At 41.1% G+C, this 24,426-nt stretch overlaps 1 protein-coding gene across 2 annotated transcripts in view; it reads left to right on the plus strand.

The window, feature by feature from the left end:
- The window catches only part of Marchf6 (membrane associated ring-CH-type finger 6), a 63,497-nt gene that overhangs the window by 33,659 nt on the left and 5,412 nt on the right, over window positions 1-24,426 (plus strand). Inside the window, exons 12-25 of one of the 2 annotated variants that reach the window (XM_052743012.1) lie at window positions 1,710-1,790; window positions 2,018-2,086; window positions 2,170-2,244; window positions 3,246-3,380; window positions 5,041-5,160; window positions 5,347-5,447; window positions 7,368-7,505; window positions 9,571-9,772; window positions 12,282-12,351; window positions 15,430-15,626; window positions 17,807-17,941; window positions 19,265-19,354; window positions 21,623-21,755; window positions 23,912-24,047. In XM_052743012.1, coding sequence (XP_052598972.1) covers window positions 1,710-1,790; window positions 2,018-2,086; window positions 2,170-2,244; window positions 3,246-3,380; window positions 5,041-5,160; window positions 5,347-5,447; window positions 7,368-7,505; window positions 9,571-9,772; window positions 12,282-12,351; window positions 15,430-15,626; window positions 17,807-17,941; window positions 19,265-19,354; window positions 21,623-21,755; window positions 23,912-24,047 — 1,682 coding nt within the window. The remainder of the gene's footprint in view (window positions 1-1,709; window positions 1,791-2,017; window positions 2,087-2,169; window positions 2,245-3,245; window positions 3,381-5,040; window positions 5,161-5,346; window positions 5,448-7,367; window positions 7,506-9,570; window positions 9,773-12,281; window positions 12,352-15,429; window positions 15,627-17,806; window positions 17,942-19,264; window positions 19,355-21,622; window positions 21,756-23,911; window positions 24,048-24,426) is intronic. The other variant, XM_052743013.1, reaches the window with a different exon arrangement.

The following is a 24,426-nucleotide window of genomic DNA, read 5'->3' on the forward strand; positions in this document are numbered from 1 at the left end:
CTAGGAATATTTTATTTTTATTTTATGTGTATAAATGCTTTGCTGGCATGTGTGTGTGCCATGAGTGTCTTGTTGGATACTGTGCAACTGAGATTATGAGTGCTTGTGAGCCACTGTACTAGTGCTGAGAAGTGGACCGGGTCTTCTGCAAGAGCAACAAATGCTCTTAATTCTGCTGAACCATGTCTCCAGCCCACTAAGGAATATTTTGAAGAATTCATTTCTCAATGTATCTTGTGCAAAGGAACATTTAGTCAGCACAGTCTTGTTCTTTTTGTTTGAAACCGAACAGTTGCTCAGGAAGTAGCATGTCATATGCCAGCCATTACAGGTGTGCTGTGGAACCTTGCAGTATGCTGGGCCTGAGGTTTCCCATAGGTTGCTTTTCCTTCACTTGATGAACGTGTGTGTACCTCTCTGTACTTTCCTGAGGTGGTCCAAAGTGAGTTTTGAAAAGTATCAGTATATTTATCAATTTTTAAAAAGGGAATAGAAGACTCTCTTGGGGTAATGGACTATATATAGTGTTTTCTCAAGAAATTGCTTATATTTTACATTTTGTCATTTCCTAATGATGGATGAGTAGCTGGATAGATTCTTGCTGTTTTTTTTTCTAAAACATTTTATTAGCTTAGCAAACACTCCAGTAACCTGGCATCCCGCAGCTCTTTAGCAGTAAAGAATGTTAATGTGCATGTCTGACTTTGATAACAATTAGATGGTGATGACATTGCCCATGAATAAGAGACTGTCTTTTGTACTAAGAAGGGACTACCACAGCTGGAGTTTCGAAAGATCCATGGAATATGGCTACTTTGTGGACTATGAGGATTTCTCTTTTAAGGAAGAGCTGACTCTGGGGTCTTTTGTTTCCTTTGTGTGTGTGAGTTCTTCGATTGCTTTTGGGAATGTTCCATTATCTTCTACTGCTCTGATGCCTTATTGGTTGCTTGTGAGAACCTACAGAACTGAGACAAATGGTTTCAGCAGACACTAACTCGGAACTGTTGCTGCTTATTACACATAACCCAGGAAAAGAAAAGATATGAATGAGAAATGTTTGTCATTCTCCAATTTTTTCTTTCTCCAAGTCTCTAGAAGAGTAATGGAGAGATAGAGAAGCTTAAACAGTTACTTCTAAGGGTATGAGATGTTGTGGTCAGATTGTTAGCAGGTCGGTGGGCAAGCTGGGCAGTATGCTAGCAATCAGCTCTTAGCAAATGCACCTTTATGAGAATAAGGGCTGGCTGTTAAGATTGTGGTCTTATTGGGAAATTTCATTCACTCTCTTATTTTGACTCTTGATAAAATGTTATTCTTTACTATTCGTCAGTCTTCAGTAACATATAGCAGTCTATATATGAGAGGGTCTGGTTTCCAGATTCTTCATAAAGGAGATTTCAGTTTTGTTTTGTTTTGTTTTTTTGGTTTTTCGAGACAGGGTTTCTCTGTGTAGCTTTGCGCCTTTCCTGGAACTCACTTGGTAGCCCAGGCTGGCCTCGAACTCACAGAGATCCGCCTGGCTCTGCCTCCCGAGTGCTGGGATTAAAGGCGTGTGCCACCACCGCCTGGCGAGATTTCAGTTTTTAAATTATAAATATCTTGAAGCAGCAGTTTACTGTCTATCATTCAGATCACTTAGTATACTTAAAAACTGGGTTATCAACCATGAGGGAAAGTTTTATCTTATTTATTTGTTTTATTTTCAGGTCCAAGCATCTCATTTTGAAGGTCTAATCACGACAATTGTTGGATATATACTTTTAGCAATAACGCTGATAATTTGTCACGTATCCTTTAATGAGTCAGCTTGGAGGTACAGTGCCATTCATACCAAAGAGTTCTCATTAATAACAAAGCTGCTTTCCCCTGTCTTCATAAAAGTTAGTGTTTGTGAAGGGATGTGTGTAGAAAGAATTTGAAATAAATGAAATTTGTTATTACATTTAGTATAACCTGAAGAGTTTCCTCTCTCCCATTCTCAAGTGTTCAGTGTCTCCTTGACTCGATGCTGCAGGCCTTGGCAACTCTTGTTAAGTTTCATAGGTCTCGACGCTTGCTGGGAGTCTGCTATATTGTGGTTAAGGTAATCCAATTGTAAATGAAAGCTCAAAGTGGTTTGTTCTCCATTTGGTTGATACTGATGACCTTTATTTTTATTTAATTAAGGTTTCTTTGTTAGTTGTGGTAGAAATTGGAGTGTTCCCTCTCATTTGTGGCTGGTGGCTGGATATTTGTTCTCTGGTGAGTTGAGCACCCACTGTCATAATTTCATTTCAAAGCTTCAAAAAGTCTTTAGAAAACATTCCTTTTAAAGAAAAGTGATTTACTTATTCTTAGAATGTAACACTATTGAGTCTAAATGTCATTAATTTGTCTTGAGTATTATTTAATGTCTTGTATGTGTTTGAATGTCAGGGTATTTTGATTGGAGCTTTTATAACTATTGGAGAATTTCGTTACTCATTCTTCCCTCCTAGATTTTATACTAATGTTGGCCAGTTTTTAAAACTATGATACTAAATTTTAATGGTTTTTAGTTTTGATTTTTCAAAATACATGTAGAAAAGCTGTTCTTGGTTCTGAGATTGATGTTTACTCTTATTCTTTATTATTTAAAACCTTTTGTGAAAGAAGACCTCTAACTAAGAAATCAAGATCCTATGTAGTAGTTTTTACTAGTAAAGGCCTGAAAGCATAGGTCAGTTGGTAGAGTGCATGAAGTCCTGAGTTCAGTCCCCGACACCACATAAACTAAGTGTGATAGCTAGGAGGGTCAGAACGTCCAGGTTTCCTTCAGCTGCATAGCAAGTTCTAGGCTGGCCTGAGATACATGAGACCATGTCACAGAAAAGAAATGAACTAGTGAAACTAATTATTTATCCTTCATGATTTTTAATTGCAGTATTTATTTTGAGTATTTGCTCATGTAAGGGTGAGAGCCCAACTTGCAGGAGTCCACTCTCTTTACCATGTGAATCTCAGGGATATCAAACTCAGGTCATCAGGCTTGGTAGCAAGTGCCTTTACCCACTGAGCCACATTGTCTGCCCATGCTTTAAGATTTTAAAGTACTGTATGTATATAAGAATATAGCCTCTGGCACTGTGAAATGGCATTAAGAGAACTGAAAACCGAAAACATTGACATTACATGCATTTGGTGGGTGATCTTACTCTTAATGGTCGAAGTACTAAGCGTTGTGTAGGTGGCACAGATCTCTAACCTGTTCTATTTTGGCTCAGGAAATGTTTGATGCTACTCTGAAAGATCGAGAACTGAGCTTTCAGTCAGCTCCAGGAACTACGATGTTTCTGCACTGGCTGGTGGGAATGGTGTATGTGTTCTACTTTGCCTCCTTCATTCTGTTACTGAGAGAGGTAGGTCCTATAGTGAAGTGTCGGTGCTCTGCGTTTTTTAGAAGAGATTTGCTTTGACCTAATAAGCGAATCCACAAGAGTCTGTTAAAGGGTATCAAGGACTTATTAAGATATAAAATGGGAAGCTGGGCAGTGGTGGTGCACACCTTTAATCCCAGCACTTGGGAGGCAGAAGCAGGCGTATCTCTGTGAGTTTGAGGCCAGCCTGGGCTACAGAATGAGTTCCAGGAAAGGCACAAAGCTACACAGAGAAACTCTGTCTCAAAAAGCTGACAAATAAATAAGTAAGTAACTAAATAAATAAATAGATAGATTTTAAAAAAAATGGGGCCTGGCGGTGGTGGCGCACGCCTTTAATCCCAGCACTCGGGAGGCAGAGGCAGGCGGATCTCTGTGAGTTCGAGGCCAGCCTGGTCTACAGCGCAAGATCCAGGAAAGGCGCAAAGCTACACAGGAAACCCTGTCTCGAAAAACCAAAAAAAAAAAAAAAAAATGGGGAGGATACAGAACAAAATAAACAGCTGTTGTCCTCCTCCATTCTGCCTGGTGATCAATGGGACCAGCCATCCAGTTTCCGACCGCCCTAAGAGAGGATGAGCACTCGCCTCCTCAGTTTTAAGCAGTCACATACCCAGAAAAAAAAAATCATGCTTTTATTGGGCCAGATACCCCAAGGTCATGGTTGGAGTGAATTCCCACAGCACTGACACCCAGTCATCCCTCGAAGGTTAGGTAGGGTATTTTCCTAACTAAACCATATTCTCTACTATTCTAAGAGGGAATAACTAACACAGTTTGGTTTGATTACTTTAAATTCTTTTTTATGTCAAAAAAAATGGCATGTTATAGTTTTAAAAATGATCAAGGCTAATTAAAAACTAAAGTTCTTACTTGATAGACATCATACTTACCCTCTGTTGTAAACTCCTAAAAGTGGTATATAATAAACTGGTCTTAGACTTCATCCCAAGAGAAGTTTCATAGAGTTGAAAATATTGAAATATTTGAAATAAAAAATATTGAAATATTGACATTTGAAATACAAAATTACAGTGAGGATCCTTTATGATCCCACTTTACTTGCCAGGTGGGTACCTTCCCAGATCCTGTTCTAACTGGTTTAAAAATGAGGGAAGATTAGTGTTTCCTTAATATGCATCTCAAGTTCCAGATTCTATGCTCTATGCTGGGGTAATAATGAGAAACAAAGGCACAATTCCTATTCTCCTTTGTTTTTTGGAAATGAATAAATCCTTTGCACAAATTAGCTTACCTTATTTACTAAGACTGGTGATGGAGGAGAAAGCCTACAAAGCCACTGGCAGTGAAATGTGAAATCACAGAGGCTGAATGTCATTTGTGCTTTACTCTGTGAAAAATTTGAGGAGGATAGGGGGTGGGTCTGGAGCCTTCCCCTAAATACTATACATCATATAGTATGTAGTAATGTTTATATATTTTTACCTCAGTGATCCAGATTTCTTAATAAATTGTTCTCAGTGAGTGTTTTCCAGTTTTCGATTAAAAGCATCAAAAGTCATTAAAAGCACAGTAGTTTGATAGAATTTCTGGCTAAGGAACTTCTTTTTCCATTGACAGTTGTGAGTTCTTTAGGACCTTATTTTTCTGGGTATCTATCACACTTTAAATATATTTGCAGGTACTTCGACCTGGTGTCTTATGGTTTTTAAGGAATTTGAATGATCCAGATTTTAATCCAGTACAGGAAATGATCCACTTGCCCATTTATAGGCATCTCCGAAGATTTATTTTGTCAGTGGTGAGCAGGCTTTTTTTTTTTTTAATCCAATGCTATCTTAATTTCATATAGTGTTTTTGTTGTTTGTATCCTTTTAGATTGGGAGGGCTGGGGGAGCATACTGACTGTATTTACCTCAGCCAGTGGAATGAACTTACCAAGTAGTTTGCTGGACTCACAGTGGGGTGTGCTTGTTTGTTACTGCAGATTGTCTTTGGCTCCATTGTACTTCTGATGCTCTGGCTTCCTATACGTATAATTAAGAGTCTCTTGCCTAATTTTCTTCCCTACAATGTCATGCTCTACAGGTAAGAATTTTGTTGTTATTTTGGTGGTTTGGGGGCTTGAACTCAGTGCTAGTATGGTAAGCAAGTACCTTATGACTGAGTGGCATCCCCAACCCTATAGATACATTTTTAAAACTTAGAAAAACTATAATGATATGTCACTATTGGAAATTTAATATTCAAATTGCATTAAACATTTTATGTGATAGTTCCATTTTGCCATACTCTCAGTCATATACATGCTAATAGTTACATTTTTCAAAGGAAGATTTATTTTTGCGTTTGTTTAGAAAGTTTTACCACGCTTAATGAGAATTAGTAGCATTGTTTTTTCTTTGTGTACATCTTTAACCATTAACTAAAAATAAGACACAAGGCTTTCATCCTTTTGGGTTTAAACTTTTCAGTGACTTCATTACCCCAGAGTTCTCCTCAAGCTATGGGGAATGAGATTGCTTCCTTAAGTTTATTTCTGTCCTTTTTTTTTTTTTTTTTTTTTTTTTTGGTTTTTTGAGACAGGGTTTCTCTGTGTAGCTTTGTGCCTTTCCTGGTACTCGCTTTGGAGACCAGGCTGGCCTCGAACTCAGAGATCCGCCTGCCTCTGCCTCCCGAGTGCTGGGATTAAAGGCATGCGCCACCACCTTTTAAGTTTTGTGGGTTCCAAATCCTTAAGACCTTGCACTAAACCAACTTGTTACCACTTAGTAGCTTAGTTTCCTTCTCCCTTTGCTCTCCATTTATATTCCACCCTCATCCCTGCTGTCTAGATTTTCTGAAAGTTTGGGTGTATTATTCCTGTCCTAAACAGTTGTCAGTAGTTCCTCCATAGGAGAGGCTACATTTGGGGGCAAGGAGAAAGGCTTTTAAATAGATAAAACATGTGTTATGCTTAATAATCATTACTGCTCTAGGGAAAAGGAGAGAAAAGAATAGAGAATGCCCAGAATGGGGTTTTAATTTAGAAGGAGTAACTGATAGACTGAGGTGACAGTTGAGGAAAGCCCTGAAGGGAGGTGAGGAAGGGGTGAAGGGAGGTGAGGAAGGGGTACTGAGCCATGTGCATCCCTTGAGAGTGACTCAGGTGGGCACAATAGCACCCAGATCTGTTTGACAGGCTAGTTTGGCTAAGAAGGAGAGAGCACAATAGTTGGGTATGAAGTCAGAGAAGTCCTTAAAAGCCAGCTTTTTGAGTCTTGGAGGCTGTAATTAGCACTTTGACTATCAGGCTCACTCTGGCTCCTCAGTGATAAGAGAGAGAGTGAGAGTGATGAGGTTAGAAGCAGGAGGGTAGCCAGAAGAGAATGTGATGATCCTAGTGGAGATGGGAAGGGTACAGGTGAAGGAGGTAGCAGTGGAAGTTAAGAGTCAATGAGTCCAGCAGTGTGGATGTGAGGTGTAAAGAAGGAAGTCAGAAATCAGAAGTTCTTTCTTAGCATGGGAAATATGGGCTTAATGTATTGAGGTGACAGTGGGAAGAGATTAATGGTTTGGTTGGATGCTTGTTCTAAGTGCACATCAATGTGGTGCACTGAGTTCCATGGTGGATATACAAGTTAGGAGTCAGGGAAGAAATATCAGTAGTAGATGAAGGTGGTATGCAAGCCACAGTCACAGTCACACAAGGAATAAGCTTAGTTGAGAAACAGGACAAAACGGGCCCTCATATTTCTAGACTGGGGAAGCAGCTAGTTAGGAGGATGAGTGAGCAGCTCTAACATGCTGCTCTCACAGTGCAAGTAAGCACAGTGGCATGGACACCAAGGGACTAGGAACAGCTTCAGTGGAGTCTAGGAGGATAGCCTCACTGACTTGAAGAGCGAGTGGGAGAAAAGCAATAAAGACAATGGGTTCATTTGGCTTGGAGATTTGTTTAATCTGATTAGATGTTTTATAAATTATAATGGAAATAGGATTCATGTTGTAAACCTGTAACTGTTGTAGTGATGCTCCAGTGAGTGAACTGTCCCTTGAGCTGCTCCTGCTGCAGGTCGTCTTGCCAGCATTGCTGGAACAGGGACACACGAGGCAGTGGCTGAAGGGGCTTGTGCGTGCATGGACCGTTACTGCTGGATACTTGCTGTGAGTATGGCAGCTGACTCCCTGGGCTTCCATGTTTTCTATCTCTATAACATACTATACAAATGCTATACCACTGAGTGACATCTCTAGCCCCATATTTTATTTTTAATTTTGAGACAGTCTTACCTAAGCTATAACCATAGAGTCCTCATGCCCCAGTCTTCTTGATACTGAGAATACAGGCATGTGCCACCATGGCCTATCTTGTTTTATAACCTTCCTGAAAGAAGTAAACCAGTCAGTAAAAAGTAGTTTTAGAGTCGGGAGAGATGGCTCAGCAGTAAGGGTTCTTGCTGTTCTTCCAGAGGACCCAGTTCATTCTTAGAACTAATGTCAGGCTCCCCCAACTGTCTGTGAGTCCAACTCTGGGGATCTGACACCTTTTCTGGCTCTGTGGGCACCTCCACACATGTGGCATATATACACACATGCACACATGTAAATAAAAAACGCTTAGAAAACCCTAGGTTTAATTACAGCTGAGTGCTGTCCACAGGTTACCCTTTCAAGGAGGATGTGTGCACCCTGTCCCCTCTGGTGCACCTTCTTTTGTGCTGTTAGATGTGGCAAACAAAGGGTATTGGGGCCAGCAGCACAGTTAGACTACGTGGTGTGCTTATATAGGAATGTGACAGTTCCATCAATACAAATTAACTTAAAAGTTAAAAAATGTGATGCATTTAAAGACAAGCTAACTTACCTTTATTTTATTATTTACTTTATTAGGGATTCTAACCAGGTAAAGAAAGTTTTCTAAGGTTTGATTTCTTGTTTGTTACTTAGTTACTTTTCGTGTGGCTGTGATAAATACCCAACAGAAGCAGATTAAGAGAGCGTGTTTGTTTGGGCTTACATTTTGAGGTAGAGTTCATTGTGGTGGGGAAGTCTTGGCAGTAGGAGCTTGAGGCATCTACTCACATAACATTTGCATTCAGGAAGCAGAGAGAAAGAAATGCTAGTCCATGGCTAGCTTTCCTAATTTATTCTGTTCAGGATCCTTGGCCTGCCCGGTGAATGGTATCACCCACTTTTAGGATGGTTCTTTCCACCTTAGCCTAATTTAGACATTCTCTCACTGGCATTCCAGAGGCCTGTCTCCTAGGTTTTGTCTTCAGTAGGATTTCCATTGCTATAATAAAACACCATGACCAAAAGCAACTTTGGGAGGAGAGGGTTTATTTCATCTTACACTTCGAGGTAGCAGTCCATCACCAAAGGAAGTCAGGGTGAGAACTCAAGGCAAGAACCTGTAGGCAGGATGGATGCAGAGGCCATAAAGGAATGCTGTTTACTGGCTTGGTTCTTAGGGCTTTATCATCCTATTTCTTATACTCACCCCATCCCCAAACCACTCACCCAGGGATGGCACCCACCCTCTGTGGGATAGGCCCTCCCTCATGAATCACTAATCAAGAAAATGGACTATAGGCTTATTCACAGGCCAGTCTCGTGGGGGCATATTCTTAATTTATTATGTTCCTTCTTCCCAGATGACTGTAGCCTGTGTCAAGTTGACACATAAAACTGGCCAACACTATGACTCTAGATGTTGTCAGGTTGATTGATGATCAGGGTTAATTCCCACAACCATTTGTATTTATTGAGCTGAATTTATTTATTGAGTCTATGAGATAGGGGAGTTTCTGTGAAATATTTGGCCAACTGTGGTAAATTACTGTGTGGTGTAGACTTGGTTATATTTGATTAAACACCATCTTTCTCTCCAGTGCTACTCTTGTCTGAATTGATTTGTAGCCTGGGAAGAAGAAAAAGATTTTCACTGTGGAGCCTAATGCCAACTGTCTATGTTTCCTCTAAATCACTGACTTCTTCCCAGATGTTGGGTGAGGAGACAAAATAGGTTGAATTTGTGGAGTGTCCCATGAGCTAGCTAACATAGTTGGAAGAGTTTAATTTGAAGCAGACACTAGCATTTAGTCTAGATAGCAGGAGCAATGCTCTCTATAGAATCTACCTACACATTTTCTATCCTTTAAGGAATACACTATGCTTGTCATTGTCACTCTGACCTGAAATGAGACTCACTGGTGTAACTTCTATATAGGGACCTTCATTCCTACTTACTGGGAGACCAGGAAGAAAATGAGAACAGTGCAAATCAGCAGGTCAACAATAACCAGCCTGCTCGAAACAACAATGCTGTTCCTGCAGGGGAGGGTCTGCATGCAGCCCACCAAGCCATACTCCAGCAGGGAGGACCTGTCGGCTTTCAGCCTTACCGCCGGCCTTTTAATTTCCCACTCAGGGTAAGTCTGTATAGCCTGATTTCTGTAAATTAGTCTTTTCTTTCAATTTTCTTTTGAGAGTTAATGCTGTTAAATTGGTGCTGTGTAGTTATGCTTTATGGTTCCTGGAAACAAACCTGTTTTATTACTCATGCAGCTTTAATGTTCAAAATAAGTTATCGGATTTTAGAGATGGATACTGTGTGGAATTAGGATTCTATGGACTTTAGCTCTTGTTGTTTGAGGAAAAAAAGATTGTAATTAGAAGCTAGCATGATGGATAACATTTTGGGTGTGTGTCAGGAACTGTAATGACATGTTAGTGTTTGCCTCTGATTTAATCCCCACTCGCAGCTATTGGATTGGAACAGAACTGTGTTCCTCGGTAGGGCAAAGGCCCATGAAGCACAATGCAGTGAGTGTGGAGTAGTGTATGTATGGTCTTCGAGACTTTTCTCTGGCTCCTGCCCATCCCAGACCTCTCCTCTGCATATACCATCTCCTAAATATATTCGGTTATCTGTAATTCCAAGCTTACCATGTCCAGTATATACTTAAGGACCTGGCATGTCCCAGATGTGGGTGGTCATCTCATGTTGATATCTAATGAAACTGAAGACCAGCTTGGCTGAAAATATGCCTGTTTCATGGTCTTGAAGCTAGCAGTCATTCTGTGATCACAATCCTGTCAGAAATTTATCCTGATGATTAGTGCCATTTACATGCAATTTGTTGTATTTCAAATCCCTGTTTATAATGGTTTGAGGTTATGAGTCTGATTATTTTGAAATTTGGGTAGATTTTTTTAAACCTCTTATCAGTTCTCTTTTTGTAAAAATAGTCATCTTATTTTTTGATTGCCTGTGGGTCATATGTAGCCATTGTCTAAGCACACCTTGAGTGTCTGTGGTATTTTTGGTGAGTGTTAGGGTTATAGAGATCATGCATGCAGTCTTTGCCCTGAAACCACTTTCAGAGAACTTTAGGAGATTAAAAAGCAAAACCAAATAACAGCAGATTGGGGTTGTCAGAGTAGATGTGTACTGAGGGCACTGTGACTACTTTTGGGCAGGGGCCACTGATTTGTAATACAAGTGCATAGAAATCTTCATGGAGAAGGTGATACCCAAGCTGTCTTTAGTGCTGAAAGGGTAAGCAGATTAAGAACTGGAAAGTAGGAAGGGCATTCCAGGCATATGCCAGGAAAGGGCACCTGGGACATGGTAAGCTTGGAACTGGGGATAACTGATTGTAATTTAGAGGATGGGGGTGTATGCAGAGGAAAGATGAGGGACAAAGGAAGCTGTGGCAGACAGGACTCTTGGATGGGCTGCAGCCAAGTGGAGAGTCTTGAACATCATGTGTACACTAGTTGGCACTCATGATTTTGTGCTTCCTGCCCCACTGAGAAACACATCTATTTTGATGCAACAACTTATTCTAGAAAATGTTGCTTACAGTGGGGAAGGAAACAAGAAGGTCTTCTTCAGTTCCTTTTTCTGTGGATCCTAAAAGCAGACCTCATAGTGAACACCTGTTTCATTATTCCCTGGTCTTCACTCAGCCCTTTTGCTGAATTAGGGGACAAAAAGGCCATCAGAGACAGAATCATGAAGGCTGTTCAGGCAGGCAAAGTTAGAGTGTTAATGAGCTTTTTCTCAAGAACTCTGCCCTCTGGTCTTGGGGAAGATGTACCTGGTAAGGTAGAAAATGAACTACAGTGCAGCCTTTCAGCCCAGGAGAGGGGGCTCCTCTTCCCTGTGTGCGCTGTTGTTCCATTGTTACTTCCCAAGACAGTAGCCACTGGCTACATGTGTTTATTTATAGTTAAGAGTAATGAAAATAAAATTTAAAATCATTACACAACACTATTCACATGTCAGGAGCTCAATAGCCACACGTGGCCAGTGGCTGCTGTGTTGGACAGTGCAGAACTAGATGTCTGTATCACCACACAGAACATCTAATTGAATAGCACTGTTTAGAAGGATGGATAGTTTAAATTTGTTAATACTAAATTTTGGTTGAGTTTGTTTTACTGAGTATAAATATGTTTGCTTCTTTATTGTGGGTCGATCTGATGGTGTGAAAACATTTACTTTGATAGGCTGTCTCCCTCCCCCGAAAGCACAGGTGCAGGCCGTCTCCCTCCCCCGAAAGCACAGGTGCAGGCCGTCTCCCTCTCCCGAGAGCACAGGTGCAGGCCGCCTCCCTCCCCCAAGAGCACAGGTGCAGGCCGTCTCCCTCTCCCGAGAGCACAGGTGCAGGCCGTCTCCCTCCCCCGAGAGCACAGGTGCAGGCCGCCTCCCTCTCCCGAGAGCACAGGTGCAGGCCGTCTCCTTCCCCCGAGAGCACAGGTGCAGGCCGCCTCCCTCTCCTCTTTCTTCCTCATCAGTTCTGGGATTACAGGCATGTGTCCCTGTCCCAGTGGCAGGCTTTTATAGTGGGAGTGTTATGTGCATTCTTTGAGCAGTAGCAGAATACATTGAGGACATGTGAACCACTTACGAACTCTGTTTTTTTCTTGCAGATATTTCTGCTGATTGTCTTCATGTGCATAACATTACTAATTGCCAGCCTCATTTGCCTTACCTTACCAGGTATGAGTTTATCCTAGCATTCAGCTATTAAATGTTAAGATTCTTTTCTCAAAGCAGGTGATATCTTATGGAGAAGAGATTTGTCATCAAATAGAAAATGGAAATAGTCTTAATGTTTGGTTCACAGGCTATTGATCCCTTAGGGGTACTTCATCCTCTTGGACTCCACAGTGCATAGGTTCACCAGTTCCAAAAACAGTTGTGGGTTTATTCTAGAGCATGGCACTACAGCCTCTCAATTTTCATGGTGCATCATACTGTGGGTTTTCAAAGTTATTTGTAAGACTTAAGACATTTTCTCAGTCAGTATGTAAAGAACTTTATAAAGTTAGACTGTTTCCTCAACTCTGGGATTCACAAATGTTGTTCTTCTCTAGCCTTGACTTTGCTAAAAATTTCAACCAAACAGGATTTCTTCATCTAACAAGTAAACCTCTCTGGTTGGATACAGTAGCTTGCCGTCCTCTCTAGAGGTCAGCTCTCAGTGGGAAGGAGTGTACAAAGCCAGTGACAAGTCCCAGAATAACTTGTCCTGTTGTTTATGTCCAGTCAAGACTTTCCAAATCATACTGATAGTTATTAACCACTAAATGGTATAGTGAGTAATTCTTGATTATAATACTAACTCAATAATTTTATGCATCAAATTTGTATTAAAATTTGTTCTATGAGTAGTTATAAGGCTGGGAAAGAATAACTAGGGACATTAAAGTGATGTTTCTAAAAATTAAAAAAATTATTAATTTGGAGAAATTATGATTTTTACTTTCATTTGGTTAAAAGTGAAGTTTTACTGTTTCTACATGGAGACTTTTAAAAGATTTTTATTGATTCTTTGAGAATTTTATTTTATTTTGATTTTTCGAGACAGGGTTTCTCTGTATAACTCTAGCTGTCCTGGAACTTGCTCTGTAGACCAGACTGGCCTCAGCCTCCCAAGTGCTGGGATTAAAGGCATGTGCCACCACCGCCCAGCACTTGGGAGTGGTCGACCTGTCAGGAGCCCCTACCCTTAAAGAAAACAGATTCTTCCCTAGTAGCCATCAACTGTTCCCCAGTTAGGGGTAGGGCTCATGAACTCCTTCCTACTCCGTGCTAGGCTTGATCCTGTTGAGATCGTGTGCCAGCAAACATAGCTGCTGTGAGTTTGTGAGTGCAGTGGGACTGTTCTGCTGTGTTTGACCTTTTCTGTTCCCTCTTCCTCAATGGTCTCTGAGCGTGGGGAATGGGGGTATGTGTGATGCAAACGTCCTCTTGGCTGAACACTCTATGGGAAGACTTCTGACCTTGTAAGACTTGAAGCTTCCTTGTCCTTCTTCCAGCCCAGCTGGCTAACTACCTAGCTACAATGTGAACATCCTCAGAATTTTTATGTTCCATTCCCATGGTTTTACCAGTATTTAAAAAATAAATAAAAGAAACTAGTTTTTATGTTTGAATTTAGTAATATGAAAGTAATTCAGCGTCATTGAATATGGTTATTTAAACATTTTCCTTTAATCTAGTCCTACATGGTAGAAAGAGTAGTTTTAGTTCATTGCAGAAGAGCTTTGACGAGGTGCACATTTGAGGCTAATGGAGCCTTGCTTCTTCCCATAGGTTACCTCCCTTAGCTACAACTTAACTGATTGGCCGAAAGCTACCCCTGTCTTCTCAGAAGCAAAGGAGGGAGAGGAGAACAGAAGGAAGAGAGAGAGAATAGAAATTGGCTATTAAATGTCAAACTAATAGAGACATTTCAGAGACAGACCCTAGAGTGGACACTTACATAGAGCACTAAACACTTTGGCAGGGTGTCAGTGGTGGTTTTTGGTGTCTTAGGATTAATATGCACCTTTACTTATTTCATGGAACAAATATATCCATCCTCTTTTTTTGCTGGTTGAACCTCAGGCTTATGAATGTCTGACTGTACTCCCAGTGCAGTGTGTGTCTGTAAAAGAGCTATTTCCATATCAGACTAGTTTGTGAGATGATGAGACGTCTGTGCTTATTATGGTATGGCTTGTAATGTTTGACTGTTGAGCTAGCTTAGTTTGACTAGAGATCGTATACAGTTTACCAGGCAAAAACATGAGCTTTATCATGTAGACATGCATTCAGATCTATCTTCTACTCTGTAACTGATGGGTCAAGGCCTGTGGCTGAGCCTTGCTTCTTCACGTTGAGGTGTAGGTCATGTCTGTGTTGGATGAAGGGTTGACCATCGGAGCATGAATGAGAGGATAGGTGAAAATGCTCATGCACTGACCAGCTGTTTAGGTATTCAGACACAGTACTGGGAAGGAAGGCAGTCCACAGGAGAACACTAGAGATTTTAGTCAGCTTTAGTGAGAATCAGTTATGTACAGAAAGTTAAAAAGTTCTATAAATAATATGCTTGAGCAGTTTACTGGGTAGCTATACCATGGAGTTTATTCCCAACCAGTCTTTGCTGTCCCTGTGACTCACACGTGAGATCCCAGCACTCAGGAAGCTGAGGCAGGAAGATTGCATTTGAGTTTCAAACCACCTTCGACTATAGTGTCAAGCCCTGTCTCAAAACAGAAGACAAAGCACAAAGCTAACAACCTTTAGGAAGATTTCAAACCTCTCTTGTTGTTCTGTTTTGGTGTTGATTTTTTAAAAGAAGGTTTATGCAGTATTCTTTGACACTGTGTTTTGAAATGTTATTGTGCCCACTCCTTTATTTTATAAAACTGAGTTTTCTGTGCAATTGACAGGATCATTTGGAAGAAAACCTAAATTGTTTGTAAGGTTCCTAGATAAAGTGTTGACAGTACAAACAATAGAAAATTTCTATCTTTATCCTATTAGCATAATAATTTTAGTTGGCAGTAAAAATAATGAAAGCACCAATGCTCCTAACTTCCCAGGATAGGAGAAATTAGTAAATGGCATGGCACGCCAGCGTGCATATTCTGGGAGAATCGACTCATTGATTCCCTGTGTTCGGGTATTTCTTAATGAAGTAATTCTGTTTTCTAGAGAATTGTTTTTGTTTATTCTGATGTGAAAATATTTATAGAATGTCAAGATTACAGTTCTCTTTACCTAGCCACATGTCTCATTTGTCAGCCTTTCTATTTTCAGTATTTGCTGGCCGTTGGTTAATGTCATTTTGGACGGGGACCGCCAAAATCCACGAGCTGTACACGGCTGCTTGTGGTCTCTATGTATGTTGGCTAACCATAAGAGCAGTGACGGTGCTGGTGGCCTGGATGCCCCAGGGACGCAGAGTGATTTTCCAGAAGGTTAAAGAGTGGTCCCTCATGGTAGGTTTCTGTAATAAGAGATTGGTACTGTCTGATGGTAGTAAATACTTTAACAGCTATTTCCCATTTATCTTCTCTCTGTCACTATCTTTCAGGAGAGTTTATCTTTTTATCAGAATGACTATTCCTTTAAGGTAGTAACCTTCCGTTTCACTTGAAAGCCACAGTTCTGCACCTAGATGCACTTGAGTTAATAGAAGAATGCTGCTAAGTGATCTTGTGAAATAATTAAGAATTATAGAAAATGCCTTTGGAGATGTGAATGCACAAGTAATGAACAACTAATCTCAAAACCCTGATTTCACACAGAGTCAAAGACTGTTAGATCCTTATCTGAGTGTGGGGATGCATACCTGTACACACTGTTGGCTGGGCTGGTGAACACGGTAGGGCACTTCTTTATCTAGTCATTTGGGTAATTAGCTCTGATTTCTGTATCTGAGTTTATATTTTGCTTTCTCTTAGAGTTTATATATTTATATTTATGCTGAAAATTTTTGTAATTTTTATTTGCACCTACGTGTTAACTCAGTACTTGTGTATATGAGGTGTGTTCTAATCAGACTAGCATATTTCATTTTTCCACCATTGTATCATTCCTGTGTATTGATAAAATCCATCTGTGTAGTGAGAGATTTATTGTAGATTATGAGTGGAGGGAGTTCATTACTACTTAGTCCTTAGGATAATGAGCAATTTAACAATGTTTAATACAGAAACCAGCTAATTTTAGTTTTATTTGGTAGTCTTTCATATTGTCACAAATGCCATGTAAAGAGGTAGTATGTATTCCTCCACCAATCCCATGTTTGGTCATATGTTAGAATAGTTGTGTCCACTGAAACCACCTTGTAAAGAGGTCACCAGAACCAGAGTCACTGTAAGACTGATTTCATTGTAAATATTTGTAGTTCCTTTTATCAGTTTGTTCTTACTTTGCTACTTAATCCAAATTCTAAAGCTGCATAGTGAATATACTAGCTCTAGTCGCTAATGTATTGATCAGATTATTTCTTCATCAGAAAACCAGACTGTTCTAATGTGGTCAGTCTGGTTGGCTTGATTAATTTCTTTAAATAGAGTTGGGATGAACCATCTGAGGGCCCACAGATCAGTTTATGAGTTAGGTAGCTGTTGGGTCAGTGTTCTGGCGAATCAGTAGATTTTTTTGCGGGCAGATAAAAGTCAAGTACTGAGAAGGATATTTTGAGGAAAACAGCAAAGTCATCTTGTTAATTGTATATAACAGTAAATGAAATTTTTGGAAAAATTTTGTTTTATAGCAGTATTCCATAGTAGTAATAGGTTTTCTTGCAGCTAGAGCTCTGCATTCATGCATTCTAGCAAATTCACTTCATGGGTTTGGGGATGACTAGTCTGATAAAACTCTTGCCTAACAATCTGGAAGGACCCAGATTCAGTCTCCAGGACCCACATAACATCCTGGGTATGGTGATGTGTTCTTGTAATTTCAGTTATCAAGAGGCAGAAACAGGAGTACTTGCTGCCTGGGTTCGCTGGCTGACCAGCCTAGCCTAATTGATGAGTTCTGGGCCAGTGAGACTCTCTTTCTCTCTTTTTTTTTTTTTTTTTGGTTTTTCGAGACAGGGTTTCTCTGTGTAGCTTTGCGCCTTTCCTGGAACTCACTTGGTAGTCCAGGCTGGCCTCGAACTCACAGAGATCCGCCTGCCTCTGCCTCCCGAGTGCTGGGATTAAAGGCGTGCGCCACCACCGCCCGGCCAAGACTCTCTTTCTTAAAGGAGGGGGTGACATTTGAGATGGTCCTTTGGCCCCCATTTGCATATGTTCCAGGACATATACATATATGCGTTAAAAAAAAGAAACTCCGCCGAAGTATCTAACATAAAAGTGTATGTAGATGTTGTTTAAAATAGCACAGTTGCGGCCGGGCGGTGGTGGCGCATGCCTTTAATCCCAGCACTCGGGAGGCAGAGCCAGGCGGATCTCTGTGAGTTCGAGACCAGCCTGGACTACCAAGTGAGTTCCAGGAAAGGCGCAAAGCTACACAGAGAAACCCTGTCTCGAAAAACCAAAAAAAAAAAAAAAAAAAAAAAAAAAAAATAGCACAGTTGCCCCGTGGGCATCAGGCCTGATGGTGGACTAGAGTTTGTTATAATGGAGTCTCCTCTGTAATGATGAGGTGTCCTGTTTCCTCCTAGATCATGAAGACTTTGATAGTTGCTGTACTGCTGGCCGGAGTTGTCCCACTGCTACTGGGGCTCCTGTTTGAGCTGGTTATTGTTGCTCCTCTGAGGGTCCCTCTTGACCAGACTCCCCTTTTCTACCCTTGGCAGGTATGTGTGTCTTATCCTTGTGATTGTTGCTAATGGTTTGAGATCAGAAAAAATAGCTTTGAATATTTTAGCTTACTTTTTGCAGTTGGTTTAGGAAGATAGTTTTTCAGTTCTGGGAACCCTTGTAAAGATGTTAAAGTAATGACTTTGCTCTTGCTTTTAAAATATAAAGGCTATATAAACCCCTTCTCAGAATACTTTTGGGTTGAAATGTTGCTCTTCACTGAGCTTGCTATCCGGGACTCACATATATGGACTCACAGATTCGTGGGAGAACTGATCCACACATGAGCCATGGGATGCACTTGTTCCCTGTCTCCCCAAAATAAATAATGAAATTAAGAAAAAAATGTAAGGGAGTATTTCGTGTCATCGTGAGGATTTATGTTTCTAAGCAAGGACTAATGCTTGTAGGGTCTGATGTACATTGTTTAAAGTGTCTCGATGGGATGGGAGGGGTGGGGTAGTCACTGGCTAGCTGAAGGGGAGAGGTTGGAGGCAGGGTACCATGAGGACCCTGGTTTCAATGGTACTGGGAGTGGAAAATAGTCTTGATCTGGTAACAGTTCAGGAACACCACAAATACCTGAGCTTGTGAGCCTTTGGAGTAATTTCTTAGGCCCCAAATGTCTTATTACAACATAACTTGGCTCAGTCCATACCAATAACACAGGACAAGCAACAAGCATGGTTGATAAAATAATAGCATTCACTTTATTCACTTGTTGGGGTCTCCCTTAATGCCCAGACTTCTCTATATTCTCTTGAGAGAATAATGTAGGTTTCTAAAAGATTTATCTTCATCTTGAGCTTTTATATATTAATCCCTGCCTTTTGTTTTTTGAGTTTTGTACACTTTATTTTGATCATTTGATCATATTCATTCCTTCCCTCCACTCTTCCCAGATTCATTCCCCCTTCCCTCCCTGGCTCCTAACTTTGTTCCTTTGGGAAGAAAAGTGTTTTTAATCCATCAAATATGTGCTACCCAAATATACTTGTGGGTGTGTGGCCTTTACCCACCAGCAAAGAACTCTTCTTTTTTTTTTTTCTCCCTAAGACAGGGTTTCTCTGTGTAACAGCTCTGGCTGTCCTGGAACTCACTCTGTAGACCAGGCTGGCCTTGAACTCATAGAGATCTGCTTGCCTCCCTCCTGGTCAGCGTAGAACTCTTAAAGAAAACTGACTCTCTCCCTCTCTCCCAGAAGCTGTCAGAATTCCCAGTCCTGTGCAGCTTCCGTTCTGAAACTGAACAGCATTGTGTAGACTTTCATCAAAGTCAGTGAAGATGTGTTAAGTGTTGTTGATTTTCTCTAACCATAGGACTGGGCACTAGGAGTGCTGCATGCCAAAATTATCGCAGCTATCACTCTGATGGGTCCTCAGTGGTGGTTGAAAACTGTCATTGAACAGGTAAGAAGCCAGTTTCAGAGAAAGTTATTGGGAAATGGGTCCTGGTTGTATTTAGCTAATGGAATTTTAGTTTTCATGTTTCTGCTTTTCTGAGCTCTCTATTTTCATTAATGTGCACATACAGTTTTTTTTTCTCTCTTTCTCTGTGCGTGTGTGTGTGTGTGTGTGTGTGTGTGTGTGTGTGTGTGTGTGTGTGTGTGTGTGTGTGCGTGTGCTGGGAGTCGGTTTTTTCCTTCCACTGTGGGGTTCGAGGATTAAACTTTGGTCATTAGGGTTGCATAGCAAGTATTTTTACCCAGGTGGCCAGCTTGCCGTCCTCTTTTTCCTTTTTTAAGGAGGAGGCACTTTTGTTTTCTCATATTATGGCTGTTAAAGTAATTTATGCCTTGAAAATAAGTAATTATTAAAGAGGTAGCTTTGAATTCTAGCTGATAACATTGTTTTTTAAGAAAGACTAACACAATTTTAGATAAACCAAAGAAAGGGAATTTGAAACTGTAAGCAGCTTCTTGGGAGAAGGAGGAGAAATGATAAAGAAGTGGTTCGGAGCCATGTGTGCTGCTGCTGCGTTCCTGAGTCACAACCTTTGAGATGTGAAAGGAGGGTCATGTGTTCAAGCTCATCCTCAGTTATACAGCAAGTTCAGGAACAGCCTGGGCCACAGGAGACCCTGTTGAAAAAGCCGGGAGAGTACATAGTGAGGTTCATCAGCGTTGTTTCCTGGGGTCCTTTCTAGGCCTATAAAGGTTCACGTTGTCTCTGCCTTACACTTGCCCTTCTTAGTAGGCTCAGGAGGGTGAACCACCCTTTGTACCTTGCTTTTATGTAAAGAGAGAAAGGGAGGATTTCCTACAAGTGCTGCTTCCAGGTGCCGCTTGCCATACTTATGCTGAGGATGTCAAGGCACTTCAGTGCTCATTCTGATTTCACACACCCTGGTGGGTTTTTATCAGTCACCCATAACTCACCCAGAGGTTAGCCAGTAAATTAAAATACCTACGGGTTTGTCTAAAGTGAAGGAAAACTGATCCTTGTCATTTTTCCACTGTAGACATTCTGATGAAACTTGGTATTCCTACTTCTACACCTGTACTAGACAAAACTCAAATAACAGATAGAGGCAAGCTTGCTTAGGGATACTCTGGTTACATAGTGTCTAAGACGGTTACTCTATTAGGGAACTATCAGGTAACTTGGTTATTATGGTGCTAACCTTGAAAAAAGTAGATTGTGCTTTTGAATGCTAACCAATAGGATGTACAGTAATTCATTTCAGAAAGATGTCTTCTATCCAAATAGCCTATGAAGAGATTTTAGTACTTGCTTTTTTAAACTTTAGTTATCTAGAAAATGTACTCCAGAGTAGCTCAGCTTTTTTATTCTTAAGAAATTGCTAGATAGTCTTACAGATCTGCAGCAGTTTTAAGACCCACCTCTTCCTGATGTATAGAAATTAAAGTCAGTAGTTCTCTCTGGCCAGCATACATGAGAAAATCATTGAATGTAGTCCTGGACCCTCAAGCTGTTGATTCTTAGACCAAGAGTGGGGCCAGGAAATAGTACATCAGAGGCCACCATGTGTGTGCCTGTGGCAGCATAGCCCTTCTAGTAGAAGTAGGAGCCTGTACACTGGAATGTCTCCCAATTGAAACTCTCTGACCTTTGCAAAGACGCCTGGAAATAGGGTTTATTTGTAGCTGGGAACTATGAAAGGTTGTTGTTTGTGGGATCCCTTTGTCTGTTGTATTTTAGAGTGTGGGGGGGGTGGGACAAGGGGACACAAGATGAGGAAAACAATGAGGGCTGACTGAGAAGCACGGGCATGCCTGCTCCTTAGTGATGGTACATGTGGGTTGCTTTACTGGGAGGTGGACCATGTCTTTAGAGGCTTAAGCCTGCTTGTTCTTCAGATCTTGGAATAAGGGCTTGGGTTGGGCCACACCCTGGCTTCTAAGAAGCCGTGAAGCCAAGAGAAGAGAATAAAGACAGTTCTGTCTTATCCCTCTGTCTACAACAGTGCTTTTCATTTTCAAGGTTTCCCACTTTCATCGTTTTTTCCCCCTGCAGAACTACATAGTAGCATTTTTCTAAGATGGTTAGGGTTTCCTGGGTACCCCAGCACTCATGTGATGGTTAGAGGACAAGTTGGGAGAGTCAGTTCTCTCCGACTGTTCTTTGGGTCCCAGAGATCAAACTTGATGACAGTCACCGTTATCCTCTGAACATTTCAATGACTTACACCCTAACCATTGCTTTTTAACATCTCAGGTTTATGCAAATGGCATTCGGAACATTGACCTTCATTATATCATTCGTAAGCTGGCGGCTCCAGTGATCTCCGTGCTCTTACTTTCCCTGTGTGTACCTTATGTCATAGCTTCTGGTGTGGTTCCTTTACTAGGTAGGTAATTCAAAGAGTACGTTTATAAGAAGAACAGAAAAAAAAAAAAAAAAACATGTTAAACCAAAGTTAGTTTGTTGCCATTTTGGCTGTTCGGAATATCCTGTTGGCTTTTTTTTTTTTTTAATATTATTATGTTTATTGAAGTATATTACAGTCTCCCTATTGATAGTATGTAGACTTAAGAATCACTATTTGGGGCCTGGAGAGATGGCTCAGTGGTTAAGAACACTGGCTGTTCTTCCAGAGGTCCTGAGTTCAATTCCCAGCAACCATATGGTGGCTCACAACCATCTGTAATGAGATCTGGTGCTGTCTTCTGGCCTGCAGGCATACATGCAGGCAGAACACTGTATACACAAGAATCACTATTTGAAGCTGGGCAGTAGTGGCACACGCCTTTAATCCCAGCACTCAGGAGGCAGAGGCAGAGGCAGAGGCAGGCGGATCTCTGTAAATTTGACGCCAGCTTGGTCTATAGAGGGAGCTCCAGGACTGCCAAAGCTACACAGAGAAACCCTATCTCAAAACACACACACACACACACACACACACACACACACACACACACACACACACAAAAATTACTATTTGATTTCCACACCTAAACCTGTCATAGGAAAGGATTAGAAATTTCTTTTTGTGGATTAGAAATTTCATCTTGAAGACATAGGGTGGGTGCCTAATAATCCAAGTACTTGAGAGGCTGAAGCTTGACGATCTTAAGTTTGAGGCCAGTTTGTGCTACACAGCAAGATCCTGGTCAATGAAAAGGAGAAAAGTAAATTTTATTATACCTCTTGGGAAACTCTTAATAAAAGGGGTAACAGTAGTAAATGAATAATAAAGCACTTATTGGCACTGTCTTGGTGCTTTACGTAGTTACTGTTGTTATTCTTCACGGTGTGTTTGTGTGTTGGGGGAAGCCAGAGAGCAGCTTTGGATATTGTTACTTAGGTAACAATAAGGAACAATCTATCTTATTTTGAAACAGTGTCTTTCATTGGTCTGGAGCTCACTTAATAGGCAACATTGGCTAGCCATTGAATGCCAAGGATCTGTCTGTTTCTGCCTCTGCGGCAATGTTATTACAAGTGTGTGTCACCGTCATACCAAAATTTCCCATGTGGGCTCAGGGGTCAGACCCAGGTCCTCTGCTGTCTAGCCCATCTCCCCACCTCTGTCTCTTGTTCTTAGAAGACCTCTTGAAGGTTTTTATCAACTTCAGTTTAGAGGTTGAGGAAATTGAAGTTCATAGCGATTGAACATCTTCCCCAAATTATAAATTTTAAAAAGAGGAGAGGGAGATTCTAGCTGCGCTGGGCTCCAGAGTGCATGATCTTTCACCACAGTAGATGAATGATGTTTAGGGTAAACTAGTTGTGAGACTTCCTTCAGAATACTTACTCTGGTTCTAAAGCCTCCCCTATTCCAAAGGAGAGTTAAAATTCTCAAGCTGGAAGTTGAAAAGGAAGTATTTGAGTGTTATAAAAATGAATGCATGTTTGATTATATACTGTTTGGAATTGTGGAAAGGTGGGGTCTCAGGTAGTTTAGGCTGCCTTTGAACTCGCTGTATAGGTGAGGAGGACCTGGGGTTTCTGTTCTGCTTCTGTCTCCCTTTCCACTGGGCTTATACGTGTGTTCCACTGACTGGTTTTATGCAGTGCTGCTGGGTATTGAACCCAGCTGGCCAACCACTGTACCAATTCATCCCTAGTGAGATCTCCTATCTTTTAGGCACAGTTTTGTTTGTTTGGTTTTTTTCAGTGCTTGCAATTGAACTTAAGGCCACACTCAGGCTAGGCAAGTACTCTACCATTGAGCCCTATTCCATGCTCTGTATAAGCACAGTATTTTCAGTTTTTAAATGGTGATACAGCTGAAATACATAAATACCACCACCAACTGCTTGTGGAGTCCAGGTTGTTTGCATTTGATGGAACTTGTGAAGCACCTACCTGCACTCAAGTTATTTCACAGAAGAGAAGCAGATGTTAGTGTGAGACTCACTGCCTGTGTGTAGTCCTCCAGTCTATGAGAGCATTTGTGAAGTTTCTCTGCTGTCCTAGGGCAAGGCCAGACCTCACCGTAGTCCACAGGCCTATTAGTCCATTTTCTTTTCCTTTAATAAGACTGTTTGTTTGTTTGACCAGGTGTTACTGCAGAGATGCAGAACTTAGTCCACCGGCGGATTTACCCGTTTTTATTGATGGTCGTTGTGTTGATGGGGATCCTGTCCTTCCAGGTCCGCCAGTTTAAGCGCCTTTATGAACACATTAAAAATGACAAGTAAGTCCAGAATTCTGTTCATCTAGCTACTCTTAAGGTGAAGTCATTTTTGTGGGTTTTGTGCTCAATATGATAAACCATGAGAAAAATGAAGAGGACGTACTTTGTATGTAGCATTAACAGGGTTTGCTAACAGATTGAGTGCATGGAGTGTTTGTAGCTGGAGAGGAGGGCATCCTGGGAAGGATCAAACTAGGGAACTTCCATGGCCTCAGAGCAGTCTGAGTCCTGTGCTATCATGTGTCTTACAAAGAAAGCAAGTTTCTAACTGCCTGAGCCTGATAGTCTGGGAGCCATCACATCAGTGTTAACAGTGCTGCCCTTCATTTGTACATGCCTGTCTGAGACAGAATCCATAGCCACCTTCCTTATTCTGAGG

Source organism: Peromyscus californicus, unplaced genomic scaffold, assembly GCF_007827085.1.
Source record: "Peromyscus californicus insignis strain IS unplaced genomic scaffold, ASM782708v3 Scaffold_18__1_contigs__length_77618521, whole genome shotgun sequence".
Lineage (NCBI taxonomy): Eukaryota > Metazoa > Chordata > Mammalia > Rodentia > Cricetidae > Peromyscus > Peromyscus californicus.